Below are 13209 nucleotides of genomic sequence, written 5' to 3' on the forward strand. Positions count from 1 at the left end.
GGCAGGATCATAGTCTTCGGATCTTCAAAAAAGCTTGAACATAAGAGGTGCATGTGAGACATCTGGGACTTGGGTAAACAATCCTTTCTTTGGCAGGGTTAAGGACCCTTTAGGTCTCTGCCTCAGTGGCAGAGAGGAGACCAGAAGTGCTCTTCATGGGGAGGACATCACTACTTCAGCTAATGAAAACAGAAAGAGGTAACCTTCTCCCTCTCCACTCTGTGTCAAAGATTTCAGGTGCAGATATTTCCCTAAACTTGTGCTGTTTGAACGGTAAATTCATCAGAGTAGAGCAGAAGGGCCACACATTCCCACCTCCTCAGCCATGTTGGGTTAACACAGCAGGACAAACGTACCGCAGCAGCCTGGCTGACAGCAGCTCAGGTGTTTTGCACAGAGCAAGCCAGGCAGCTCCTGGTCTGCTCTTAAAACTTGTCAAGGCCCAAACGTAACTGAAGGCTCTCGACAGGCTCCATGAATATCTCTTAAAGGCAGAAATAAATTACTGTTCTGAGAGACCTGCTGCAGTACGATAAAGCCCCAGCTCTGCAACAGGACCTGGGGAGATGACTGGCAAAGAGAGAAAAGAAACTTAAACTGCTACTGCAGTGTAAGCTAGGTAATCAATTCCTAGTAGCTCTGCAGAGGCAAAAGATAGAAAACTACAAGGGTGTTTGCATATGCTAGGTGGCCTCTGCTGTCTAGCATTAAAAAAAAAAAAAAAAAAAGCAGAATTTTGTGTCGAGTCAGAACGTGAAAACCTAGCTATGTGCAACGTACCTGTCTCAGTTTAATGACCACACTTAAATTTAAGGTATTTTTCTATACCACGTTCTGTAGTGAACACCTAAATGTATCTAATAATATAAAAATATATATTTGATATCTGATCATATTTTCCTTTGATACTTTGATATAGCTGAGCCTGGAGGGCTGAGCGAATACCTGTATTCGTATTCTACACCTACAGTTTGGAATGATTAAAACCAAAAAAGTTAAAGCTCTCAGTAAAAAACAGTGCTATGTAGCACTGCTCTGGATGTAGAGGTTCTGACTGAGGGAAAACTGATTCAATACACATAGAGAATAAATATTTAATGGATAAATATGTTTTATGTTGAAGTTTTTAAGTTCTGCACAGAATATAAAGATCTGCTTCCAAATACAGAACTGCAACACAGGAAGGCTCCCATTGAAGGTTACCCCAGCAGAGCAACTAGCTTTGCTGTTGTAAAATTTTATTTAAAAAGCTATGATAATGAGCTGTAACTCTTTCCTGAGTAATTGCAAGACTGTAAAAAAACTCAGAGTGAACTAACAGACTGATATGGATTTCTTACCTCTTTCGAGTTTCTTTATTTTAAGATCCGCACATATAACCTAAGTTGCAGAGAGTCCCATCCCACTACCATTGATCTACATGGAACTCAGCTTCATGTTTTTGCTAGGTACAAGTTACTGTAATTCCCATTTTTGCCTGATTTCCTTACTGTGACACGGTAGCTGCTCAAACGCCGTTCTACAATATAGGCTTGATAACAAAACCAGCTTAGGTAAAATGAACAGTTTCTGGTAACAAAATATCTGTCCTGCTTAATTTATCCCACTGGGCCCCAGCTTCCCCCCACCTCCAAACACTCACAAGAGTAGTGTACATTTAATTAAGACAGAAATGCGCCCAAGACTGGCATTTGGTATGCAGAGAGAAATCCCTTCATATCTGAGAGGACAGTACACCTATCTAGAGACTATGCATTAATTTGGGTTTCTCCTCCTTTTTTAACTTGCAGACATTCTCAGGAGTACAGGACAAAAATATCAATCTGTAAAACCTCATGCTGTGGATAGTATTCCCGAGACCCAAAGGTGGCTATGAGCCCAAATACAATCGTAAGTCATGTACCTAATATGTCTCCTAAATATTGTATATCAGTAAAATCCAATGCTACTTTGTGACCACCAGTATTCAGTAAACTACAGTAAACTGTTGAAAAGCCATGATAAAACCCAAAGTCATTGGAACTATAGTTACCGACTCTGATCAAACTCACTATACAACTCTTCTAATTAGAAAAGTTTCAGGAACATCAAAAAACTCAGGTTTCCTGGAAGAGACAAACTTAGCATCTTGACATTCTCCACCCACAGAAGGCTACTGCTACAGGGTCACCAGCAAGTGATAGCTGACATCTCTCATATACTTACATTTGCGAGTTATACCCTGGTGACTGGAGGCTGCAGTCCCTCTAGGAGAGCCTCCCTTTGTGGAATTCAGTGGGTAAGAGAACTACTTCAAAGGGAACTATAATACCAAAAAACTATATTAGCAATAATAGAAAAATACCTAAAATACCTTTAAAATGGCCTGGCATTCCAGGCATTAAAAAAATTTAATATATTATGAGATAGAAGAGAACATGTGGTACGTACAGCATATGAGTTACTTTAATGTTATCAGTGCAAGGTAATTGACTTAGCTATGGAGGAAGATTTCAGGATCAAGTCAAACCTATTCAAACCTCCTTTGTCCTTTTTCAGTTTTATTCAACTTTTACTTTATGTTCACTACCAGAGAGATACTCAGATCTCTAAGCTAAGATTGAGGTCTTCACGTGCTGGATGCCACAAACATACACAAGTAGTTCCTTCCCTGAAAGTTTTACTGTCAAAAGTGGAAACCAAAAAAACAAAGAAAAAAAAGAAAAAGAAAAGAAAAAAAGAGAGCGAAGGACAAGCATTTCCACCTTGCAAAACTGAGAACTAATGAACATGCGGCTACAGGAAGTTTAAACTAACTTGTCCAGTTCCACAAGGAAAACCCTGACCAAAACTAGTTGAGATTAGTCATGTATCAAATAGCTCCCTCCGTAACATGAACTACAAGAACATCCTCCCAACACTTGACACGAAGGTTTGACATAGGTCATCTATGCACGAAACTGAAATTGCTTTAGCTTAACACGATGACTACAGCTAAATTGGGACTACAGGATTTCTTTCTTCTGCTCCAGGAACACACTCTTCAGTCAATGTCAGTACACAAACCTTCCTGGAAGGTTAATAGAGGGACAACTGCAGGACAAATTAACTGCAGGAGAGAAAAAGCAACAAAAGCTTCAAGTGAAATCGTTCATTCACAAAGAAAACAGTTTTACATATTGTTTTTATAGTGTGTCTTCATATTCTACTCCTTGGTAATTCCAACCCAGCTTTTTGTTTACCATCTCCATGGCAAGAAACGTTTGAGTCACTTGGCTTCTGGACTGCTGAACTCTGAACAGTCCGTCCATGACTCCAGCAGATGCTCATGTTCACACCAAAAGGCAACTAGTAAGTTAGGGGCCAGAAGGAGACTGATAAGTCAGACAGACGGCCTTTTGTTTGAGTCACCATGACAGTGCATTACCAAAGAGGATGGCTTTTGCTGACCATTCCTTTGGTCTGACTGCCTGAATGGCCTTTCTTTCAGAACATTTTTTAAATCTGTCCTCCTTATTTGTGTGATTCTATTGTTTTCAGCACAATGCAAACAGTGGAAAAATTTACACAACTCCTTCGATGTGTGTTCCCAAAGGTATCTGAAAAATAGATTTCCCTAGATAGGCTTGAATCCCATTCTAATTTTACACAAGCATTAAGAGACCATTTCCACTGATTGGGTGACATGGTTGAGAAAATATGCAATATGTTCAAGACTTATTTGCGCATATGCTGCTCTCTGTAAGGATGGAGCAATCTAGCTTTTAGAGAAGAACAAACTGAGGTCTTGACTGCTTGGAGTTATCAATAATCACACAGTGCTTTTCAAAGAGTATGGACCTCTATGCATATTTAAAACGTGGTCAGAGCACACAACATTCTGTTTCGTCTACCAAAATCACCCCTAAAATTCACATGGAAAAAAAGAGTGTCATTTCTTATTTCCTATCTTGTTGCCCACTTTGTGCTAATAATCTCCACAAGGTGACAATGTCCCAGGTAAAGCTGCATTGAAGGGTGTGATCCTAACACAGATACCTTTTGCAAGCTTTCTGACAGCCACAAAAATATCTGGGAAAATATATCCAAATGTAAGCTATACATTTTTATTAACATTTTGAAATTAATTCTGCCAAGACTACTTTTTCATGGAACATGTGTCTGTGGTATACCCATCTTTGGTAGAACTCATTTTCCACCAGGCAAATGACGAGTTCCTAACATTAAAGCTATTCCACCAGTGATTATAGCAATTGCTAGGGAGTCTGTCAAGAATTACTACTCCTACCTGCATGTTGAGAAAATCATTTAAAGAGCAAGATCTGAACTGCTAAATTAAAAAAAAAAAATTATTGGTGGAAAGACGTCCAGACAGATGCAAGGTGAACAACCCAGAAGAAGGTGAGGTGCTTCTCCTGAAAGGGATTTTTTGGGGCACCAGATGAGTCAAGGTCAGGGAAGGTGACCCGAGCTAGAAAGACTCCACAGTTCTAGAGACGGGACATGAACTGCAGGGGAACAGGTTCCTACCCAGGCCCCTCATTAGGGCTCAACCTCAGACCAGAGTAAAGGGTTAAAAAAAATGCAGCAGAGACCTTGCAAACTGTCATTGTTTGTGTCTGCAGAGACAAGAACAGAACATCTCTTCAGAACTGTGCAAATTTTGTGAGTTTAAAAGGATTAACTCTTACACAGCTAGAAACACAGAGAACAGGTTTAAGCTGTGAGGAAATCCAGTGCCAAGACAACCAGGCTGCAAGAGGTAGCTTTCAAAGAACGACAGGTGAAGAATCTGCACACCCAAAGGGTGGCGTAGAGCCACCAGCCAGCTCCCAAACACCAGGCAGTCAGCCACGCAGCGCTCAGAGCACGCCAGGGCACAGGGGACCAGGACCCAGCACAGCAGTTTGGTAAACTTCCAAACTGGGAGGAGAGAAGAAAAAAATACACAGCACTTGACTAAGGTTGCAAAACTAATGTTTTAATTGCTGAAGTTCATTAAGGTCCCTAGATGACAGGCATAGCAGAAATTCTTGTTTCTATTAGTCCAATTCCTGCTGTGCTCCCTTACTGTTCTTTCGTCACTCTGGCAGAGAAAGAGGCGTTGTCAAGCAAAGTGGCAGCTTACACAGCATATTATGCTGTGTTTTTCCCCACAGCAGTTTTCATGACTGTCGTAAGAACTGTAGCTTTTCAATTAATGTAAGTAAGGCTATAGCTTAATTCAATATGATTTCAAAGTGACTTAAGGCATGAATGTTAACTCATGGTTATAGAGGGCTTATCAGTGCAGGGATTTAATGTCAGAATGAGGAAAGTTACAAAGACAGATTTGTGCTATGTTTAACAGAAAATCTAAGCACAGGGACTAACGGAGGGACACGCACCCTTTCACAAACCCAAACACAGCCCAGGAGAAAGTGAAGTTAATACCCACCTGGTGGCTGACTATTAAACAGAAAGACTGATGCCTTAGAGCTCCATGCAGATGCCATTGAGAACCTGGTCCTTGGTTACTATAGTCTGTCCTATTTCCTAACACAATTTCTGTCAGGTAATTGTATTCTCTACTCCTAATCTTAAAAATATGTTGTTCTGAATGAACAGTAATACTACATATTTCATCCTAGGAGTGTATTGCAAAAAAAAGTTTAAATCAATACCTGTCCCCTTCCCTTTGTCTTTTGCTTTAGACATGACCTTTCCCCTTGAAAAAGCTGTACTCCAGGTCTCATGGTTCAGGAATTTGCTGAACTATGCACTAGTTCCAAGTCTATCTTGCCTGGATGTTCCTTGGAAGTTCCCAGTACAGGATGCTACAGCCCAAGACCTCTCAAAGCCAGTACTGAACCTGACAGAGGGAATCATACCTCCTGGATGGTGAATCAACACTACACAAGTCATTCTGAGGGTAGTAAAGAAAGACAGGAGATCCTTTCAAGTATTTAAAAAGTGCTGAAGAGGTAGCATGGAGTGCCTGTAAGTTACCTTTGCTTTTCTCCTCTATCTCAATCAGCAAATAAGCTCAAACTTTTTTGCTTAAATGACTTCACACAGCCATCACTTATACTCCCAAACATTCAGTTTCAGTAAAAGAGAAAATTTATAGCTAGATGAGTGGATGCACAACTAGATTGTAATAATCTGGATATAGCTAAAAATAGTAGACATAGGATGTCAAACAAAATTATCAGAGGCTGTTAAATACTCTGACTTAATGCCCCAGTAACACACATTCCACAGCTTCCTGTATACAAAACATAAGCAATTGTTTGACCTACAAGTTAACGAGACTGCCTTTGTTTTATTTCTAAGTGAAATCAGTCTTGTCAGAGTATCATTTTAACGGAGCAGTTACACCCCAGGTGTTCCTAACCAGCTCAACAATAACTTGGTCCAAAGCTCACAGCTCCGAACAGATGTCAGCTCTTGGCTTATGTACCTGCCACGGAAATAACCTGTAGTTTTATCATGCTGGGATGTTCAAGCCATTTTTACTTAGCTCTGATTCACAGAAACTAAGGGAATTCCCAAAATGCTTCCAAGGTGCTGCATGTTAACAGAGTCATGAATTAAATTCTTAACACCTTTTCTTTTTTTTTCCCCTTATATCCTCTCACAACCCTCCCACCCCTCACCAAATACTTTGGGGCACTAATCCCAAACTGTTCCTTGTAACAGGCTTATAAAGTAGAAATAGCAGTTAGAGAAAATAAAGTGTTGGAGGTTTTTGCTACTTCTGAAGAATCAACTCCGTGTACTGCAAGCATTCACTTATTCTTCCATGTACTAAAAAGGAGACCCAGTGGTGTTACCAGCCAAACGGGTAACAATTCTAATTGCTCCTCTTTGACTGAGATGCTTAACTAGAAGAGACATGTTCACACACTGCTGCTTATCCCAACACTGTCTCTCTATGGATACAATACACAAGAGTAAACATGTTGGAAAAGGTTGATATGTAAAAGCTAGCAAGGGAGAGGAAACTTAATTATAAAATCACTTCAACATAGAAACATGGCATTTTTAGTTAAAAAAAATAATCATCACTTATCAACTATTTCTATCAATTTAATCTCCTTTACTGCTAAAAAAACATCTCAGACATAAGGGATTTAAAGTTCTTAACAATTAAAAATATCAGTACTATTAGTTTTGAAGAAGCCGTCATCACATCTGCTGAAGCAGAATTGCACAGAAATGGTAGGCTTGTTTTCAGTGTATGAACAAACCTGTACTTTGCGCTATTGCTTGTATTCAATGAAAGTTATTAAATCAACTTTCACAGGTCGCCCAGGTTGTGGATGCCCCCTCCCTGGAAGTGTTCAAGGCCAGGTTGGATGGGGCTTTGGGCAACCTGGTCTAGTAGAAGGTGTCCCTGCCCATGGCAGGGGGGGGTGGAATTAGATGATCTTTAAGGTGATCCTTTCAACCCAAACGATTCTATGATTCTATGATTTCTGTTGCTGGGGACGGTGGAAGAGCAATAGTGAGCAGGATGAGATCAAGAAAGAGAAAGAAAGAGAGCCCGCTTAGTTAATTGTTTAAAGAACAGAATTGTAACAATAAGAATTGCCCTTCGGACCATATCAACACTAAGCTTCCTAGACCTACTGAGGTGTAAAGATTTCAACCATATCTAGACATTTGTCACTTTCACTTTTGGATAGCTTACTTGAATGTAAAAAAAAACCCCAAACCAGAAACCTGTGACCCACTTACCCATAACATTTGCAGGAACACTGTAAACAGGCTCAAGTTAAAAAACCCCAGACCAAACTGTGAGAAACAATAGGAAATTGGAAACAAACAAACAAAAAATCATTCTCTGAAATTAAAGTCTTGCTTTTTATCTATGCCAATTATTTGACTTATGTTTATACACATCCTCTCTTGCACTCTCCTATTTAGTTTACATTTACATGTTACTATATTAGCTTATAGAGATACAAACTTCTGTTCACACCAATTCTGCCACAGTACTAACAAAAATACCTAAAAAATCTCAGCTCTTCAGCCCATACTCCAACTATACAGTTTTATACCACTTTAATTTTAATATTATTAGCAATAGGTAATACATAGCATATGTTAAAATGACTACGTGATCAAGTATTTCTGGAACTTTGAAGCAAGCAGCTATCAATTACCATCTTTATCTACTACAATGTTTCATCTTTTTCCTTCACACTAGCTCCAAAATGAATATGAAACAATATTTCATTATTTATCCATAGAATCAATAACATTTTTTATAAATTATTAGATGTATTTGTTTTGTGCTCCACATTCCTCTTGCCACCCTCGTCATGTCAGAGTGAGGTTATCCATTCTCTGCAGCTGAAGGTAAAATGTCTGTCCAGTACCAAAAATATAATTCACTATGATTAACGCTATCACTAACAAGATTTTGTTTTCTTGAAATAGCACATCCAGAATAGCAGTTCAGATAAGGCTACGATAGATTTTTATATCTGTATTACAAAGTGTCCCTGATTTTGTTGGCAGTTCCTCCCCTTTTGAGAAAGCATTAGGTGTTCCAGCACTGCCAAGATCAACCACAGCAGATGGATACTTTCAACTGAATCCCAAAATTGTAAAATGTGGAGATGCTTCTTTAAGAGATGCCAGAACCTGAGAGGGAGACCTTTGATATCTGTTTCATCCATATCTGTTTTACAGCTTTTTTTTCCACATTCTCTTTCTTGCCAAGTTCCGCTTCTTGTATAGCTACATTATTCTCTGAAATTCATCTTCTGTCATTACTATGTAATCTCCTGTTGAATACTAATGAGACCAATGCTAGCATATTCTGTGACTTTTCCACCAAAAGCTACTTAAGTACTTAAGTCTCCCAGTTCATAGTTTTGAAGTACAAGCAGGTTCTAAGCAGCCTAAACAAATCAATGCACTATTTGACGAGCGCAGAAAGTTTTGCACTGCAAGCACACTGGAACCTGCAAATTCATATGCCTGATACCACAGGTAACACATTAAAAAATTACAAGAAAATAATTTAAAAAAAAGAAACAAAAACCACAAACACACACCCAGTTGAAGTTTTCCCCTCTAATTTTTAATTTATTCTAAAATGTTAAAACTAAAATATACATTAAAACCAAGACCCATCATAGCACACTGTAGGAAAAAACCCAAGAGTTTGGCTTAAAGTGTATACTCCTATGATTTTTTAAAACTTCAAGGTAAGAAGACAATAAGGGACAAATCTTACAACGAACACGGTACATTTACTGCATCTCTTGATAGAACCACTTTTTTCAGGGGGTGGGGGGAAATCAGTTTAGGCATTTTGATTGGATTTTAGGCCCCTGTTCTGCAATTCCTGGCTCTGACCTGATACAAAACTGTTATGAATGTGATAATGTCAAAATACAACAAAGGCAGAGTTTATTATTAAATGCTACTAGCAGAAGGAGATATTTTTTGTTTGTTTTGAGGCTTGGCAAACTCAAGTAACAAAGTAAAACTTTGTAGCCAGAAGGCTTAACCACATTAAAGCAAAATCTGAAAAAAATTTCCTCTTAATTAGCAGTCATCATTTCCTACATCTTGTTTGAGACCTATTTAAACACAAACAGATCTGTCAGACAGTTACCCCGAGACATACCTAAGACACCATATTCAGAAAGGGAGCTGTTGCACACAGTATAGGGGGCCTGCTGCTCCCAGAGATGATTCATGGGAACACACGTTCTCTTGTCAACTTCTTGATCATGAAGCACATGATGACGATGGCTGTAAATAGTTGTTGAAAGAAATTTATTAGCTAAAAATAACTTCGGGCTTTAATGGAGCTATTTTCAAAGATATACCATCAAAGCTATGTTCTAGAAAGCATGCAAGCAACACAGTTATCTTTGCTTTACCTAATGCCCTGGTTTGGTTGAAACCTAGCAATACAATCATGTCTAAATACAATTGCTGCACTATAAGGACTTTCACTGACTATCCAGGCTTGTTCTCAAGCACTCATGGAAACTGAAAATACCTTATTACTAGTAGAACTTGGGGGGAGAGGGGAAGGGGTGGGGAGTTGTTGCTGTAAAATAGACTGATTAAAGTAAAAAAACAGACAGAAGAACAAAATTGTTACTAAAAACATTTCACACTGCCTCCCTGGCAAATTCTGTTAATCTTTTCCTTAAATCAACTGTTGCCTTTTATGCAAAAATTTAATCTAACCTAATCTCAGCACCAAGACTTGAAGCAGTTGTATCCTCTTTTCTGCTCTTTCCACTCACATGCACCATTTACAGTTCTCTAGAACACCATTAATCAGCATTAGAATGGGGCACCCAGGAACACTACCAAAACAGAGATGACTGAAGTAATTACTGTAATCCATTAACTCTCTGAGCAGACTAACTGAGTGAATCACACCAATATGTCTAGCTTTACAACTGCTAACATAAAGACAGTTATTATACTGGTAACAATTACCATGTGTTGTATGGCTGCCAACACTGAACTGAAGACTGAATCTTTTTGTACTTCCCTTTGCTATAATGAATGCTAGCAAAAGAGCTCTGAAATTTATTTAGAAGTCAACAATATAAGGCCAGGAAAAGATAGAATCCTTGAAGAACAGCACAGGGAGGGAAGTAGATAGAAAGGAGAAGATACACACACCAGATAGCTGTTAGGCAGAAATCATTTTTGCCACTGTCATTTTATTTTTGTCATTCAGCTAAAGATAGAAGGCCTAGCTAGGTGATAAGCTTCTTGAGCACAAAGTTTTGTGTTTCCCCAGCAAAAGGTGATTACAACGAGCATAGAAGGACAGCCAGAAATATACAGACGTACAAGTCAGATATTGCTGTTGTGCAATTGTCAGGTTTACTGACATCAAACTAGTACAAAATCAAGTCTCTCTCTCCCCCTTTCCTTCCCTTCTCCAGAGTGTGTCTCCAAGATGAGAAGGGGCCCAGTCCTTCCATCTGCAGCTTTATCTAGCTTCTGTCTATTGATAATGTTGAGTACTGAAACAGGAAGAAAGCAAGCCATCACATTGAATACTGACAGAAAGTACTATTTTCTAGACAGCGTTTCAGAAGTTCCAAAATAGCGAAAGCACTCCCATCGTGTTGTTTTCATTATGGCAATGAAGTATCTTCAGTTCCTCCCAAATTCTAGCTGATACTGTCTCTTCAATCAGTCCCAGATATTTGAGACATTATGTACTTCAAGGATTTTTTGGGAAGAAGGGTCTTCTCAGTACAGAGAGAAGATAAAATGACATATACTTTCTATGTGTTTGCAATGTGGTTTTTTCCAATAAAAATGCACCAACATTTGCAAATGTCTTCAGTTCTTAAGGAAGTTGCTCACCTTTATTATAAATGACAAAAACTCAACCACAGCTAAAAAAGAGCAGCTTTACTGAGAATGGCAGTATCTCTTAGATGTGTTTGTACCACAAGTTAACTTTTCTACCTATTCCTCTGCTGAAATGAGCCTCAATACAGTATAATAGACTGTCTTATACATTTCTGGAGTGTTCTCTTCTGTTTAACAGAGTAGTTGAATATTCTCTGACTTCCTTAGGTCCGAGGCATTTTTTTAATCTCACCCTTTATTGTCCAACTGCCCTATCACACTCATAACAAAAATTCATCATCACACCATATGCTAATATTTTGTAGGCCCCACTACCCATCAGGCAAACTCAAAACCCAGCCGTAAAGCAGAACCAGGTTACTATAAATCAAACATCTGCAGTACCAGCTTCAGTCCTGAACTTCACAAGAATTTACTTGAATAACTTGTTACTCCTTTTCTGAAAGACTGAATAATAAAATCAGATGGCACAGGAATCCTTAGCTGGTCTTTGCCAGTCTGAATAGCTTTTTATTTGAACATGGTTTTTATTTTTTCCCTATATTGCTGTGAGCATAAAATTATTTTTACCTTAAACATCAAGAAAATCTGGATGCTAGTTCTGGAAAATCCTCTTCCACCAGTGAGAGAACTGGGAATACAGAGAATCAGTATTCTCAAGACAAGTCTACAGGCGTGTGCTAGACATGACTAAGCACTCACCTGAAATAGGTGGGTACGTTGCTAAACAATGAACATGTGTGTTCCTCTCCCAGGAGATGCTCACCACTTTACAAGACCATGGTACTGAAAATTAAGGGGGATGAGAAATCGGGGGTGGGGAAATCTCCCTATTTTCAGTTTAGTTTTCAGGTCTTGTCCAAAGGATTTTGTTAAACTGCCATTAGAATAGGAGCAAAAAGAAGAAAGCCCAAAAGACGGGATACCAAATGAAGCTCATCACAGAAACAGAGCATTGTACCAGAGAGGAGCGGCACCAAGATTTATCTCTCTTTTCTGCAAGCATTAACAATGAAGCACAGTGCAGCTGCTAGTTCATTCACCCCCAGCAATGGGCTTCGCATCAAAGGCTTCAATTAAATACATCATTAACATTTTACTCCACAGAGAATCAGGTAAGGCAGCAGAACTGTATATATTTTACCAAGTGATCAGATTCTGCGTTCATTCATGCTCCACAGTCATTAAAAGTCTCGGTACAAAGGACCTTATTTCACTTAAAAAAGCCTTGCCAACTGGCAGCATGTTTGTTCACAGGATACCCAAGCTCCAAGCAGCCACCACTGAAATGGTACTTAAAAGACTTCAGAATCTGCAGCAGCAAATACCCTTCTTTTACTTCTCAGCCATTAGAGGGATTGCAGCTGAATTTTTAGGTAAAAAGCAAAAAAAAAAAAAAAAAAATTTATTTTCAGCAAGAGAAGGAAGTATCTAAGAACATTTGTTCTGCCTTAAATACAATTCTTTAAAATGCTGTTTACAGAGACACAGGTGATTTGATTATTCTTGACTGCCAGAATCTATAACATTCAGATTGATACTGAATAGCCTCAACTTCCCCGCAGAAGACCATATTGTTTAAAAAATGCCAAGATGTTTCTTTAAGCATGGGACAGCATTTAACAGTTATCTTGGTACTCACCTAAAAGTACCCCTCTCCACATCCTGTCCACTTAGTCGGACATGGATCCCTTCTTTCAGAAAAGAGCCAAAAGCCATGTATTCTGCTAAGGCCCAGTCAACAACCCTGTTCTTGGTCATTTCCAAGCGGGCTCTCAAAATCCGAGAGAGTCCTACATTGGAATAAAGATCAGAAATCAATGGACCTACTTCACAGGTATTTTATATTCACATTATATTGACCATTCTCCT

The 13209-nt window shown here is 38.9% G+C and overlaps 1 protein-coding gene across 3 annotated transcripts in view; it reads right to left on the minus strand.

Moving 5' to 3' along the window:
- Positions 1 to 13209, minus strand: part of OGDHL (oxoglutarate dehydrogenase L) — a 58065-nt gene that overhangs the window by 13406 nt on the left and 31450 nt on the right. For all 3 annotated transcript variants that reach the window (XM_030030819.1, XM_030030818.1, XM_030030820.1), the window contains exons 15-16: positions 12980 to 13130; positions 9608 to 9735 (exon numbers count right to left, since the gene is read on the minus strand). In XM_030030819.1, coding sequence (XP_029886679.1) covers positions 9608 to 9735; positions 12980 to 13130 — 279 coding nt within the window. The remainder of the gene's footprint in view (positions 1 to 9607; positions 9736 to 12979; positions 13131 to 13209) is intronic.

Source organism: Aquila chrysaetos, chromosome 11 (genome assembly GCF_900496995.4).
Source record: "Aquila chrysaetos chrysaetos chromosome 11, bAquChr1.4, whole genome shotgun sequence".
NCBI lineage: Eukaryota > Metazoa > Chordata > Aves > Accipitriformes > Accipitridae > Aquila > Aquila chrysaetos.